At 45.4% G+C, this 15,694-nt stretch overlaps 1 protein-coding gene across 1 annotated transcript; it reads right to left on the bottom strand.

The window, feature by feature from the left end:
• Window positions 1-5,267: 5,267 nt before the first annotated feature.
• On the bottom strand, window positions 5,268-15,129 carry Pthlh (parathyroid hormone like hormone). Its single transcript, XM_048432705.3, has 4 exons — window positions 14,597-15,129; window positions 14,276-14,400; window positions 8,249-8,665; window positions 5,268-5,739 (listed from the first exon to the last, which is right to left on the bottom strand). Exons 2-4 carry the CDS (start codon window positions 14,374-14,376, stop codon window positions 5,730-5,732), a joined length of 528 nt encoding a protein of 175 aa, XP_048288662.3. The 5' UTR covers window positions 14,377-14,400; window positions 14,597-15,129; the 3' UTR covers window positions 5,268-5,729.
• Window positions 15,130-15,694: the final 565 nt, after the last annotated feature.

The raw sequence follows: 15,694 nt of genomic DNA, 5'->3' as shown, positions 1-15,694 counted from the left end.
GGAGAGACAAGGAGAAAGAGTATGAGTTAGAAATAGAAACAGAGATAGACACATGGAGACAGAAATAAATAAAAAGACCTTTAGGGACAGAAAGAGAAAGAAAATGGAAAATAAAAACAGGAAGGAAATCAAAGAGAATGGTGACGCAGAAATAAAGATGCACTGACAGAAGAGAGAAATACAGAGACAGACAGACAGACAGACACACACGCACAGAGAAAAACAGAAAAAGAGACACAAACAAACACACAGACACAAGCACACAGACAGACACACACACACAGACACACAGACACAAGCACACAGACACAAGCACACAGACAGGCACACAGACAGACACACACACAGAGAAAAAACAGAAAAAGAGACAGCAGACAGACACACACACAAACACACAGACACACACACACAGACACACAGACAACAGACAGACAGACAGACAGACAGACAGACAGACAGACACACACACACACACACACACACACACATGGGGTGGGGTAACAGGGGGGGTAACAAGCCTTAGAAGAGTCCCCTCAGGCCGACGCTGAATGGACAGGGCTTTTGTGGAGCAGGAAGCAAGTGACTGGAAGTGTGTTTCTCAGACCCGTGATTTCCCCGAATTCACCGACAAGCAACGAGAACGTGGCTTTCCTGTGAAATGGGTCAGGGTCAGCTTTTACCACGGGATACTCCGGTGTCAGGTGAAGCTCGCTGTGGACTTGTTTCCTTCTCCACTGACCGGGCAAGCTCTAGTCTGTGGCGGGCTTGCGCAGCCTGCACAGCAGACTGAGAATCCCATTTCCTGGGTGCTGCACAGATTGCGAGGAATCCGAATCAAGCTGGTGCATACACATAGCAGGCTCCAGACAACAGTAAATATCCACTCCACAACTGTGATGATTTAGTCTTTCTGACACAGTAGTCTTTCTAATGTTGTAAAATGTTATAAAATATGTCTTTAGTTCTAGAGGAAGGTGACAATATGGGTCCCTCCTTGAGACATCTGAAAACCTTCTCAGGCAGCTCAAGTCCTGTTTCTCATGTTGTGCTGGCCAGACCACCGCTCTTCGGTATGGGATTTTGCATTCTGTGCTGACACCTGGGTTCAGGAGCCTTTGGGATGGCTGAAAGGAAAACTGATAGGACATGGGCTTGCTAAGTGAAGTGTGGCTCGGTTTGTTATTATTTTGCATTTATTTTGTACAATATAGACCCCCAAAGAGCCCCTACCCGACAGTTTTTCAACGACAACCCAGTGATCTGAGATCATCAATTATCTTGCTCAAAGGGAAGATGGAAGGACCGTTTTTGCTTTTCAGGCCCCCAAGGTTACGCAGACTCGGCAGGGAGTAGGACTCTCTAGCAAACAATCCATTTTTCAAGGGTGACACACCTTGTGTTTATTCCAATCTATAAATGTCTTCCAGCTCTTAGGGAGATGTTTTGAAGTTTAATTAAAAAGCAGTTTAAAAACATAACCCATCTGCATTGCACGCGCTTTAGGGACTTACGGAGGCGGCGCTTGTTCGCATCCTGATGTTGGTGGGTCCGGTCGGGACCTGTGTACATTAATCTTCTGTCAAAAGAGCAGCGTGCCTCGTCTGCACAACCGGGCCCTGTGGGTAGCTTCTATGCCATGTATTCAGGGGAAGAGAACCTGATATTTTAAATTCCCCTCCCTTCCTGTGGGAGGTTGCTGTACCCTCCACACAAACCCTTGCTTCTTGTGCCTCTGGAGTTGGAAAAGTCCCTGTGAAACCAGAGGCCAAGGAACAAAGTGCACTCTGGTGCGGGCCCGAGAGCTCGGAGCGCTACTCCCCAAACTTCCTGTGACTGGAATGAGAGAAGGGGCTCGAGGTGGGAAACACCCCGAACTCGAACCATTTCCTGCCTCCAGCAGAGGCTTTGTTCAATCTTCTTGATATTTTGAAATCTTGAGGAGAATTAACTGGACACCTCCTGTGTGTTAAGGCTGCTGTGTGGTGGGTGGGTGTTGGATATTGAACAAAAGAATCTACAAAATGATTAGCAAGACAGCAAGGGATAGTGTTTGTCTTGAGCAGTGAAGTCCAGTGCTGGGAGGCAGAATTCTTTGGAATATCACTTTAGTCCCTGGCTCTCAGAGTTTTCATTCTGCCTTTGAAAGCTCAGCTGAGACGCTGTGAGTAACCTGGCACCTGGCAACTCTACAATAGGATCTTTCATGGTAGCCTTGTGTGTCATACCTTCTGGGTCATGAGAGGAAGGGGAACGCTGGCACTTGGAACAACTTTCATTCTTAGTTTCAGGAAGTGCTTTAGGAACACTTCCTAGTTCAAGTTCCCAATACAGTCTCCAGCACTTATAGAGGTGAAGGTCCTGCTGGCTTGGCTTGTGTCCATAGTGAGTTCTGTCTTACCATGAACTTTGTGGGCAGAGGGAAGAGTAGCAACTGAACCAGAGGGAAGATGCCCTAGAATTCAACTGTAGGTAATCCAAAGGTAACACGTCTGCAAGGAAGAGAGTTATGCAATTTCTTATAAAGGCAGGAGCTTGGGTGTGTCAAGGGTGGTTCAATGTTTGTTAATAGACAGGTACAGGATAGAGAATAAAGTCAGACTTGATCCCTGTCTTCCTCTTGAGCCCATTACATGGGGGTATTAGAGCAACTTGGATTTGGAAACATTGACTTTCCTTGTCCTTGTGCGAAGTAGACATACCATGCTTCATGAGCCTTAAAGCTGCATTGAGCGTTCAGCATTGTGAACAGGCAGAGGTACCCTAAACATTACCGTAGACAGTCTTGCCTTCTCTTAAGAAAATGTCCACTTTCTTTACATGAAAATTCTGGAAAGATTGACACTGTCAGTTGGTCAAACTAACACTTGTAACAAGGAAGGGAGAGGCCAGTGCTGCCTTTAACTTTCTTCTGAGCTGATACTGTGAACCTGAGTTTTTTTTTGTTTTGTTTTGTTTTTAAGAACATCTGAGCCCAGTTATGAAACCATGTCTCACAGTGATGGCTAATATACAGTTTTTACATGCAAGTGTCATTAGGTGTGTGTCTTTTGGACCTAACTATACATTTGGTGCTTAATTAACATCAGGTAGATAAAGATTAAGTGCTCCATCGTCAGGTCTAGCTTTCTTGTCCTAATTGTAGAGTACTTAGGGAACTTCATCTTTACCTAAATTGCTACCGCTTTATGAATACTGTCTAGGTCTAGGCTAAGCAATAGTGATGGAGAATGTAATCTGCTACATTTACTTATGTTATTTCTTTTAGTCTTAATTTTGTATTTGTATTTTTCTGAAGGTAATCCTGGTTCCTTTGTCTTCCTATTATATCATTCTTTAGTTTCATGCTGCGCCGCTGCCAGGGAAGGCAGTGTTGTGTAAAGATAATGCTGGGATTGATAAGGCTTTGCTAAGAACGGGTGGCAGGAGGTCATACGCTGCCTCTTTCCTGCTCCTAGCACTGGGGTTCTTAGGAAGATAAACTTCAGAATGGCTTGCATTTTAAAGCCAACTGTGCCTCGTTATCTGAGTATTTGCCAAGTAAGTATCCCAGGAACACATTTTTCTTTATTCCTTTTCCTTCCTCCCTCCCTCCCTCCCTCCCTCCCTCCCTCCCTCCCTCCCTCCTCTCTCTCTCTCTCTCTCTCTCTCTCTCTCTCTCTCTCTCTCTCCCCATTTTGAGATATTGAGACAGTATTCCTCTATGATTCCTGGCTGTCCTGGAACTCACAGGCAAGCCTCGAACTCCTAGACGAGATCTGCCTGTCTTTACCACCCAAGTGCTCTGATGACAGGTATGTGCCACTACGTCTGACTTAGAAGCACATCTTTCTTGGGAACAACATACAAAGATTGGGTGCAGTCTTTCTAAGGTTTAGACTCTCACCTGGAGTGTTGTAGGATGGTCTTTAGCTGTTTGTTGAAATGTTCCAGGCACTTGCATTATGCAGGGCTAATATGCCATCCCTTAACCACTGAATACCCCATTGATGCGAGCCATCCCTGACACAACCGTAAGTGGAAATAAGCACGCAATCTCTTATTCACCTGTCAATGGAGGTTTGGAATCTTACAAATAATAATAAGAATCTTGTTTTGAAGGCTGTGAAACTGAGAAATGGTATTGACAAAGCCTGTCCAGCTCCTGTTATGATCTCCACATGTTCCTTTCTTTTTGCTTTTTAGAATACACATGGGTTTTGCAAATTTTCATAAATTCTTGTAGACAGTGTTGTGTTGATTTGTGTAATCAGTGCATTAGTGTGGAAGAGCCCTGAAGGAAGTTACTGCATTTTAGTTCTTAAGCGCCCCCAAGCTTCCTATAGACACTGAATAGGAGCCTGGCATTGGCAGATCTCTCCCGAGCATGTGTGTGTCTGGTTAATAGAGTATGGGTTTGGATTTTGCTGGTGTGCCTTATGCTGAACATGGTTAAAGAACACAGTTTCAAGCCAGGTGGTGGTGGTGCACACCTTCAACCCCAGCACTTGGAAGGCAGTGACAGATGCATCTCTGTGAGTTCAAGGCCAGTCTAGTCAGTCTGTGGAGTGAGTTCCAAGACAGCCAGGGATGCACAGAGGGACCCTGTTTTTAAAAACAAAACAAAACAAAACAAAACAAAACAGAACCCGATTTCACCTGAATGTAGAGGGAGCTAGAGTGATGTTCAAATGGAGAAGCTTCCCTGTGTGCTGCAAGTGTGCTGTTGACATGCATGTAGACATGCAGAGACTCCAGGGGCAGAAACTGCAGCACAGAGGCCCTCAGCTCTGGGGCCTTTCCGATCGTCCTGCAGCTTCCAAACCGCTCTCTCTTCTTTCTCTACTAGGAAACCCTAACCCACAGAATTCCCGAGCAGATCCTTGTTACTGTTATGAGTGAGAGCAAACTCTTGCAAACTAAACTTTACATTGGCAAGATTTATTCAGAGTCTTGAAGTCTTGGGCCCTCTTCTGTCTGGGTCTTCACTCTGGACAGCCCTCTTTGACCTTTTCTCCTGACTTCTCTGTTGATTTTCTGCTCTTTCTTGTCTTCACTTCAGCTTGAAGTCCAGGTTGTTCGGATATTCTATTGACTTGAACTGAAATATTGGACAAAGTACACTTTGAGTGGTTTCTAACTAAAAGCTAATGTGGGCATGTTGGAATAAATGCCCATATCAACATATTAAGCTTAGGACTATATTCAAGTAGAATTTTTTTTTAAAAAAATGATATTGTGTTCCTTAGATGAGAAACCTTAAAGGATAAAATTCTCATTGTGAGTCCTGGTGTATTTAGATTATATTTTATTAGACATTCTTTACAAATTTAAAATATTGCCATTTTTACATGCACAGAAGGAAATCAATCTAGATCATTATATTTCAGCATTCATTAAAATCAACCACAAAATAGACACTTTTTCACGTTAAATTCATCAACATCCTCAATATGTAAACCTAAAGTGCATTATGTTACAAAACACAGACAGAGTCAGCAGCACCAAGATACATTTACAAAATAAATACATCACTTGACAAATAAATTATGGTAACAGTGATAATAATAATTGGATTAGCCTTGGCAAAAAAAGAAAAAATATTCACATGACCAATGTGCGGTTTCCTGGGGAGACGGTTTGATCCCAATGCATTTACAGTATGTACAGGCAATAAATATGTCTAATACTTTTCATATGTTTACTATTACAAAATCCTGTAACGTGTCCTTGGAAGATCTGCGATGAAAGTTTCAATGCGTCCTGTGAAGACAAGGAAGGGGAGGAAAGAGGTTAGTCTCCCTTACAGACGGGACAGCCTGCAGTAAAAAACGAGAGCGAGATTCAGTGGGTACCTGTCTCAGGAACCTCAGCAATGGCTAGAGCCCTAGATCCAACTGAAAAGCCAGCGTGGCACAGACAGAAAGGAGGGCCTGAATATCTAACCATGGTCAGCCAGAAAGGGAGAGCTGCCATTGCCGGCCAGTTGGCATGTGGGGAAAGCGGCTGGGAGAAGAGCCTGGAGGGGGAGCTAGGCTGGAGCTCCGGACACAATGAGATGAGCTGTGGACCCACACAGGAGGTGGAGTTAAACAGAACATGCTGTGTTCGTATGAAAACACCTGTCACTTTGGAGCTGTCTTTACACATTCATAATGAGACTGGTACTGGATTTTGGTATACAGTGCGAGGTTCTCACTGTATATGTTGGACCAGTCTCAAGGTTGCAATCCTCCTGCCTCAGCCTCCCAAGTACTGGGATAACAGGTGTGTATCACTCCACTCTACATAAAAGTTTATTTCCAATGATGCGATGCCTGGGAATAAATCGAGTGACCATTGCTCTGTCTGCGATGACTCAGAGCTGGGGCTGGGGTTCACGCATTTCCTAATTAGTGTGATAACTGCAGAGACAGCATGCTGAGGGGGTGCGCTGGAGCTTTTGGGCTGGCTCTCTGTGCAGCTCAACTGTTTCAGCGATGACCACACACTCATCTCTAGGGAAACGGTTTCAGGGTAGGAAGGAACTGAGTGTGTCATTGGCAGGCGGATGTGTGTGGGTGTGAGAGTCAAAAGCTTTGGACGGTGCTGGAGTTGTCACAGGGCAGCGCAGAGGAAGAAAAGCTGTCAACGGGTCGGGTGTCTTAAGGGGACGACTCGTCCCCAGTAGTGTTGGTCGTAATAGTTAAACAGCCCCTAACTGTGAAGAAAAGGAGAGTTTAAGATGGATATTTGGGCTGGATGGATATTAGCAGTAAACCAAATTAAATAAATAAATAATACTTCGAAATTCACTCATTGTATATTGTACTGACTAAAATGTATCTTATTAAACTGACAGGGACCCAACTGAGTTAAAGAGTAACAAAAGTGGGAATCAATAGCATTTCAAGCAATTGGTTTCCCCAAAGAGAAAGGAAGATACAACAACATTTTGAGGACCAAATTTTCACCCTCTCTAGGCCTTACTGGGATCTTTCTTTCTGAATTCTTCTTTATTAAAGGTACATATTTGGAAAAGCCAAATAAAACATATTACATGGCCAGCGTGAAAGTAGGCATGTGCGTGTGATTGTGTGTGTTCGTGTGTTTGTCTTATGCATGCACGTGTGTTTGTGTGTCTGTATGTGTGTTTGTGTGTGCGCATGTGTTTGTGATAGCAGGTACTTGTAGCCATGTACTCTCATCTGCCTCTCACTTAACTCCAGGAGCCTGGAGATTCTTCCCAGAAGTCTTAGACCGAGCCTTCATTCGCTCAAGGTGGTGGATGCTGATGTTGGACCTAAGACCTAACCCTGAGTTACCTGGCTTTCTAACCTGGAGAGCCTTGAGCTCCTGCATCTGTGTGTGAAGGGTAAGCCAGCTTTGAGATGTGATGTCACCTTACTTCTTACTGTGTTACTAGGGGAAGTCATGCCAACTTGCTGGTTCAGAAGAACACGAGGAAAACTTAGATCTGAGACTGAAACATGTCAGAAAGCGTTCCTTCTCCTTGAGCTGGTAGAAACCAGAGTTATATGTGATTAAAAATCAAATAAATTCAAAGCATGTGCTCCAAAAAATAACTTAATTTGTTTATGTCAAAATAAGTCAGAAATGTAATGAAATACACTTCATTAAATATCGTGTGAGTGCCTCAGAAGTGCTTATGTGAGAAACTGCCTGGCCATGTTGGTGGAGACTATCAAGGCCTTCTGAGTTCTTCCTTGAAGAGAAGGAAAGAAAAAATAAAAAAAAAAAAAAAACGTTAGGAAGGTTTTCTAAAATGTTGCCATGGGGAGATGTATGATTTCCAGTCAACCATGAGGCGGCTCCCTAGGTTCAGAAGCACAGGTAAGAAATGGAATTGCTAGAACTCTGTTGGCGGGGAATGCTTCTTGTGCCAGTATTTGAGAGGTTAGGGCAGGAGGATGACTCTGAGCTCACAGTCAGTCTGGGCTATGAGGAAGAACCTACCTCAGGAAAAACAAAGGAACAAGCGAAAACCAGAAAGAAGGGAAGGAGAGGAGGGGAGGGGAGAGGATGGAGGAGGAGGGAAGGAGGAAGGTAAAGGAATGGAAATACTAGAAGTAAGGAAGGAAAGTTGATTGGGAAGGAGGGAGGGTACAGGGAAATTAAATTGTTTAGTGGACTAATAATGAATAGGAGTGTGGCCTATATTGCTTTTAAATCATGCAGCCACGGATCAAGATACAGAATTGGAGAAGGTTCTGGGTCTGTTGGACCATGGCAGAGGGAGGCAGGGGACCCTGCTGAACACAGGGGCTGGTACCTTGAGCTGGGTTCCAGCGAGGTTTTGGAGGTGTGAGGCAGAGGGTCCTCGAGCAGGCCGGTCCCAGATATGCTTGGCCAGGCAGACCGAGTCCTTCGCTTCTTCTTCTCCTGCTCCTTGCGCTTCCCGGGTTTGCTCTTCTTCTTCTTCCCGGGTGTTTTGAGCGGCTGCTCTTTGTAGGTCTCCACCTTGTTGGTTTCCTGAGTTAGGTATCTGCCCTCGTCATCTGACCCGAACCGCACAGGGTGGTTTTTGGTGTTGGGAGCAGGCTTGGAGTTGGGGGACACCTCCGAGGTAGCTCTGATTTCGGCTGTGTGAATCTCCGCGATCAGGTGGTGGAGGAAGAAACGGCGGCGCAAGTCTTGGATGGATTTGCCCTTGTCGTGCAGTAGCTGGTGCTCTGACACCGCGCGTTTTCTGTCAGGAGAGAAGGCAGGGTCAGCGAGTCCGCAGGGCCCTGCTAGCGGGTCCTTACAGGAATAAGCTGCGGAGTAAGTGACTTCTGGAGTAGTGAAGGGAGGGCGATAGGAAGTAGAGACCTAAGAGCCAGCCCCCAAGTCTCACCATGGTGGCAACAGGAGTATAATTGGGGGTCATCTGTATAAAGTAAAGGGGTCCTCAAATTCAGTTCCCATGCCTGCCGAAAAATGCCGTGACAGAGATGAGGCTCAGTCACAAAACCCCTGTTCAGAATGTGTAAGGCCCTGGCTTCAGTCTTCAGCACCAGAAATACAGAACAAAAAAAAAAATAAAATAAAAAATTCTTCTGACGTATTGCTGCAGAAAATCTAAATAGGAGATGGACCCTAATCTGATCACACTTCCCAGAATTCTGTTGGAGAAACAAACCCAGGTGGCCAGCTGCCTGCTTTTCTGGGATAGAGTTCATCCCAGGAGATGCAAATGAATTGCTCTAAGAGAGCACCCTCCAAGCTTACACACACACACACACACACACACACACACACACAGTAAGACCTTGATAGCACAAACAGCTGAACACAGCAAGTGTGAGCGAAAGAGGCAAGAAGACTGAGGGAGAATTGAAAACGAAGGGTTGTCTAGGCAACCAGGGGGCCCAGATGCAAGAGTGTAACATGTATGATTAGTCACCAGGAACCTGTATGTGCAGGTGGAGGAAAAGGAGGGAATAGAAATAGGTGAGTTTTCCCCTCGAGGAGCAGCAGGAGGTCTGTCTCTGGACTCCTCTGCCCCAATGAGACCCCTCTATTCCTTTGGTGCATTACTGTTTTCTTTTTAAATCTCAGGGGCTCAGTATGATGGGGGATACTGTAATTCCAGTGCTTGGGGGGCTGAGCCAGGGGAATTGCCTTGAGTTTGAGGCCATCTATATTTTAGGATGACACACAATGCTCTTGTCACTTCAATTTACACATTCTTATCTTTCTTTCTTTCCTTTCCTTCTTTTTATTATTTTTTTAAGGTAGGGTCTTACTATGTAGTCAGGCTGCCCTGGAAGACTCTATGGATTCTAGGTTGGCCTTAAATCCTTCTTCAGCCTCTTGAGTGCTGGGCTCACAGGTGCGCACCATCATCTAACGTTTTTTAATTAGGCTTTAGACCAAACCCCAGCCTCCACCCTCGGACCAGCCGTCTGAAAAGGCTTCTCTTCAGAAGTGTCCGAGTGTACTTCGCAGGCCCACTCCATGAGCATTCTTCCTTTGCTCCCACAGGAGTGTTTGAGGCCTTCATGTCTTTTTAATAGAACTTCATCAACCCCTCAGAGAAGCAGGGGAACAGTAACCAGCGTCATTAGGCCCATTTTAAAGATGGGAAAGATGAGGTGTGGAGAGGATGTCATTTTCATAAAGCAGGGCTCTGGTTCTTCAAAGTCAAGACTATCTTCTTAAGACCCCCAACACTTTCTCAAGCCCAAGTAATGCAGAAGCAAGCACCACAGAGAGGAAACAAGAAGTGTGTGGCACAGCATAGCAAGCTCATGACAGTGGACCGACGGCATGGAAAAGGATCATCATTCTTGAAGACCACCTCCACTGAAAGTCGTTTTCATCACCGAAGTAGAGAGGTAGGATTCTCAGAGCTTGGTTTCTTGTTGGGGGTGGGGTGGGATCAAGATGCCAGCTTCCTGGTAGTATTTTGGTATGGGGACTGACTTTAAGCAATATAGCTTATTAAAAAAAAAAGACATGACTTCATGGAAAGGAATTTAACAGGAGCCTGGTTTAAATGAGGCATGAAGGAGGCTCTCTTCCTTTCTGAAGGTGCCACATGTGAACAGATTAAAATTTTCTTACTCTGGTAACAGTTAGTAATCTGGAAACTTTTAACAGGCTACAGATTTGAGGTTTGGATACAATGTATTTATATCCTCTAATACCATTTTCTAAAGACAGGATGACTCTAATGGCGGTTCTCAAACTACTGCAGGTTAGTAAGTATCTTTTAACAAAATGTTACATTAAAAAGAAACTTTTGCTGATCATGAATCATTCTAGAGACTTTTATTTCTTTCCCAATTCCTGGCTGTTTTACTTTTAATGTCCACGCTTATTTATTGCACAGTTCAATTCTATGTGAAGTTGGAACCAAGCCTTTCTGTTTGAATCAAGTCACCACTGCCCCTTCCTCTGTGACTGGCATGGGTGTCTGTCATCTTGGCCAGCCTGGCAGCCGTGAGTCACGACACCTTCACAGCTCAAGAGCTGTGCTTTCCCAGGATGGTTCTCATGGGAAATGCAACAATAGTCTATCCTTGGGTTTTATAAAATTCATGTAGTGTGGTGTTTGGTATTTTTCCCATGAGGTGCAAGGTTTTTTAACTTCTTTTGAGAAGATACTGTTAGCATGATAGAAAACACATCTAAAATTTTTTCTGATGTGCATTTTTTTTTTTTTGCTGTATACCTGAGAATGCCCTAAACTTCTGATCTTTCTGCCCTTACTTTTCCAGTGCTGGGATTAGAAGGTACACCACCATGCCTAGTTTACATGATGCTGGGGACTGAACACAGGGATTCTTCCATGTGAAGCAAGCACTCTATTATCTGAGCCGCTCACTCAGCCTAGAGAACATACATTTTCTTAGATGCTAATCTTACACACAGTTATATAAACTACTTAATATCTTAAATATAACAGCCATTGAAGTACTGTGGCTACACATATCTGTCTGAGAAATTGCTTTAGAGGAGTGGAAGAACAGGGGAAATAAGGTCCATGAAATGATCTATTTCCAAAATCATGACTCAGATGATTGACATGAATTAACAGCATAGATCTTGGTGGTATGGAATAAATGAAGGGGTTTTCAGTGTAGACAACTCTGAAACACCTCAGCTGCAAATACGACATCAATCATTGTCTGTACTCATGAATTCTGCAAACATTTCATAGCATGGTGGCTCTTACTGCAGACCTGAGAAAAGTGAGTATATTATACTGTATCATCTTTGATGATTGTTTAAAAAAGATAAAAATTTGGGCAAAATGTTTAACAGAGATAACTTGGGCTTTAGTCAAAATAGCTGTTCTGATAGAAAGAAAAAAACCCCAAACCCTCTCAAGGGAGTTTCCAAGGAAAGCAATGAAGTTCTGAGGAGCTATCAAGAAATGGGAGCAGCAGTCATGGAAATTTTTCTGCCCGCAGCAGCTTGAGGGTGCTGATGTGAGGATTGGGGGCGCACTAGGAGTCTGAGGAAGTTCTGTGGTCCACAGAGGACACAGAGTTAGGGTGTCAGAGCTGGTGTGACTCACAGGGCTCCCTTCCAACCCTCTGACTCAGTCCGAGTAGACCCAATCTGGCCTAAGCAAGACAGCCAAGGATACCCCAGTCTTCTCTGTCTCCTGGGGCTCCCGTGCTATGCCAGACATGGAGGACCCTCTCGCCACTGCATCCATCCTCATCACAGCATCCCTGCACCCCAACTTAATAGTTGCCAACTTGGTCACAAACTAATCATTAATATCCCTTTACAGCTTAAGAAGCACACTATGACAATAGTCTTCTGTCTCTAAAAGGTACCGATTTCTAGCTTTAAGAAATCAATACTTCTTAAACAGTGTCCCTGAAACTGGATATTAATATGGTTTGATGGTAAGTTAAAATTTCTTTCAAGGAGCTAGCCCGATCTTGGGAATAGTAGATAAATGTTTTGTCCAGCACACAGAACATACTGTTGCTTGGCTGCCATGATAATAATAATAATAATAATAATAATAATAATAATAATAATAATAATAATGAGTTTTTAAAAATCTGTTTAACTGTGATGATTTAACAAAAAAAAGTCATTTGCCAATGATTTCAACTCCTTGACAAACCTCAGCTGCGATGTGATGAGCTATATTAGCCCTTAGGTGTGTGGGCATCTCATAGTTTTTATAACCGTAGCTAAGTGTGAGTACTTAACTAAATATTATATTTCGCCTACCAACAGAACCGGAGCAGAGTCCCTGGCTGACAAACGGGTAGTTTCGTAAGGTGCAACAAAGAAAGAGTTAAAAATAGCTATAAGGACAGCCTAGTGCTATTTTTACGCTGTCATTGTAGACTCAAGCATGGCTCATTTACTCTTTCTCAAAAGAGAAAATAGGTATTAAGCAACTTTAAAGAAAAAGTTGGCTCTGCTCCAAGACAGAAATTCTTAGCCAAATAAATACAGTATGTAAGTGTGCTTTTTTTTTTTTTTAAAAAAATCCAGTTCATCTATATTTATATTTGGATGTTAGGTAATTGAATTTCACACAAGTCTCAAAATGAGCAAAAGTTTGAAGACAATTTTCAGAAAGAGGCAGCAGAACACGCACTCTTGGGACACAATACTGCTTTATCTCCAGTACAATGTTCTACACAACTCGCCTTAGGAGATTCATAATAGATTTTCATTTTGGTGCCAAGATCCAGACATGTCTAAAGTAATTTCATTTAAAGATTTTCTGCCGAACTAATAAGAATAGAGCCAAAGCAGGCACAGAACAGTTGCCTTTTTGTACACCCTCGGGAATTTACACGAAGCACCAGGAACCTCCTGTAAATACGAGGTAGATATTGCTGTTTCTATTGTGAGGAGAGAAAATCCTCCTTAATGCCTTCTCCAGAACCAACCTCTGTTCAGTTCTTCAACTTTATGGTTTTCCCATCCTGAACACGGAGTCTGCTGCTCAGAGAGCGGCCCAGAGACGGTGTTATATATAAGTCGATGAACTGCTGTACCCAATATACTGCGAAGACAGCCAGACCCAAGCGCGCTGACAACTTCCCAAACACTGCTGGGATATTTTGCTGGTGTAGTTAGATGTATGCGTATCTCAAAATAAAAATCACTCTTCTTAAAAGAAAAAAAAATTGACCGAGAATGTCCAAACACAAGCTTTCAGTCCACAATGCAGATATTTCGACTCTGGATTAAAGAACCGCTAGTAATAATTCCAGGAAAAAGAAAGTTTCCACGCCTAAAGTCCATTTTGGAGGCAAGTACGCCAGCCTTCCTGAATGATATCGATACTAAAGTTGGCAGTTTGCCACTGAAAAGTTGCTACTACTAAATTATATAATATGATTCGTTATGTAACACAGTCCAGTTTTATATGCTTAAAATTATGTCATTCATAATAAAACTAGACACAAGGTTTTTGCTTTCCACACACAAACTGCCACCCACATTTAGACGTACCCACGCGCGAGCACACAAGCACACAACCGGCTCCGGAATCCCTCGACTTTCTGCTGAGTTTCGGAACCTTGGGCCGGTAAAGGAACCTTGGTTCCCTGAAGGCAGAGAGCTTGCGGGCAGAGATTCAGGGAGAGGCTCCCTCTTATGGAAAGAAACATCAAGCTGTCTCTTGCCTGTTTAGGTGTCTCACCAGTTCTTCAGATGACTCTCCTGGGCACAGCCTCTTGGTAGCAGGTACCCGGGGTGTCTAACTCAGGCTGGGAGCATCAGGGATGGCTCCGAGCCCTGGGCATCGGCATGGCTCCAGCCTGGCCACCTCTGGTACTTGTCTTCCCCTACCCTACCCTGCGCCCCGGGAAGACTGGGTACTTACAGCCTGCGGCTGAGTCCCTCCACCGAGCGCCCACAGGAGGGCACGGAGTAGCTGAGCAGGAATACCAGGACGCTCCACTGCTGAACCAGCCTCCGCAGCATCGTGCCGCTCGCTGGCTTTGGGACCTGCAAGAGTGGAACCTGAGGGTCAGTCCCCGCTCTTCATCTCTTCCTCGCACTGCCCCGCTCCCTCTTCTGGATGCCCGGTGACTTCCCAACAGACTCTCCAATGTCGAGAGCATCTCACAAGTTACAAGGAAAAAGAAAACAAGAAAAAGAAGAAGAAAGCAAAAAAAGTTTCTCTAAGCCCCTGAACACTTACTTCTGTAGGAATCAGCGCCTCCAACTGTGCCTCTCCCAAACCACACAGGCAAAAAGGGACCCGAGAAGGGAAAAAGGAACCGGAGAGCTTCCTCTGAAAGAAGAGCGAAAACCCGAGCGTTTTACACAGGCGTCGGGGATGCGTGGCGCGTTGCCGTGACTCCCATAGCAATGCCTAATTAGTCTTGGCGGCAGCAGTCTGGGGTTCCTGGGGCAGGGTAAACCCCTTCCTCAAACGCGAGTGTCCCGCGGGAGTCAACTGCCCTGCGACCCGGGCCTCTGGGTGCACAGCCACTTGCGGGAGAGCGCGTATATATACATAGCTGTCGGTCTACCTCCTCCGGTGGGCTGGTTGCTTCCGGAAAGTTGATTCCACAACGCCCTTGAACAAGTTGCAGGCGCGCGTGTCGTGGATGCGAGGGCCAGGTGGCCGTGAGGGCGGGTTCCGGCGGCGGGGCGGAGCGGCCCAGCTGGGGCGGTGCAGGTTGGAGAGGAGCTGCGAGCCCAGCCCGAAAAGGTTCACACGCTCTGGGGCCAACCTGCTGAGAAATGAGCTAGTCGCAAAGAGGTGGCGCCCTAGGAACGCGCGCCGGCAGAGCAAGGGCGAGCTGGCCGGCGGGGGCGGGGAACACAGGGGAGCCCGAGCCACCGAGCCCCACCCCAGCCCCAGCCCAGCGTGGGCCGATCTGAAGCTTTCCGCCTCGTGACCCGGCCTGCTGCCGCCTGAGTTGTAGGTCCAGGAGCCCAGGTCGCCAAGAGCAGGCAAAGAGGGAGAACCGGTGGCCTGAGAATTCCAGGAGTCCCAAGCTCGCCTGCAAGCTCGCACTCTTGCAAGCCAGCATTCCTGCCTGGCCTGGCCTCTCCTGGGGAGGGGACCATCTGCTGGCATCCAGGAGAGCAAAAGCGATTTCTGGCCTCGCTGTTTGGGAAGGGTTGGGGGCAACACATCTGGAGTGGGTTCAAGAAAGAGTGCATAGGCAAGAATGAAGACCCCCTTGGGGATTTTAGAGGACTGGGAGTGTGCACTGAGTCCTTACCCACCCTTCCTCTGATAACCTCCTGTATGCCCAGCTATAGATTCACCCTCTCCCAGCTGCTT

Source organism: Myodes glareolus, chromosome 3 (assembly GCF_982192425.1).
Source record: "Myodes glareolus chromosome 3, mMyoGla1.1, whole genome shotgun sequence".
Lineage (NCBI taxonomy): Eukaryota > Metazoa > Chordata > Mammalia > Rodentia > Cricetidae > Myodes > Myodes glareolus.
Note: the sequence above shows the minus strand (reverse complement) of the source record. Positions and strands in the feature narration are given on the sequence as shown.

Excerpts from the sequence above, each read along its gene's own strand:
- Pthlh (XM_048432705.3), bottom strand. The coding sequence starts at position 14,376 with ATGCTGCGGAGGCTGGTTCAGCAGTGGAGCGTCCTGGTATTCCTGCTC. Across the intron at positions 8,666-14,275 it reads GAGGGACTCAGCCGCAGGCT|AAAACGCGCGGTGTCAGAGC; the intron begins GTAAGTACCCAG and ends CTCTCCTGACAG.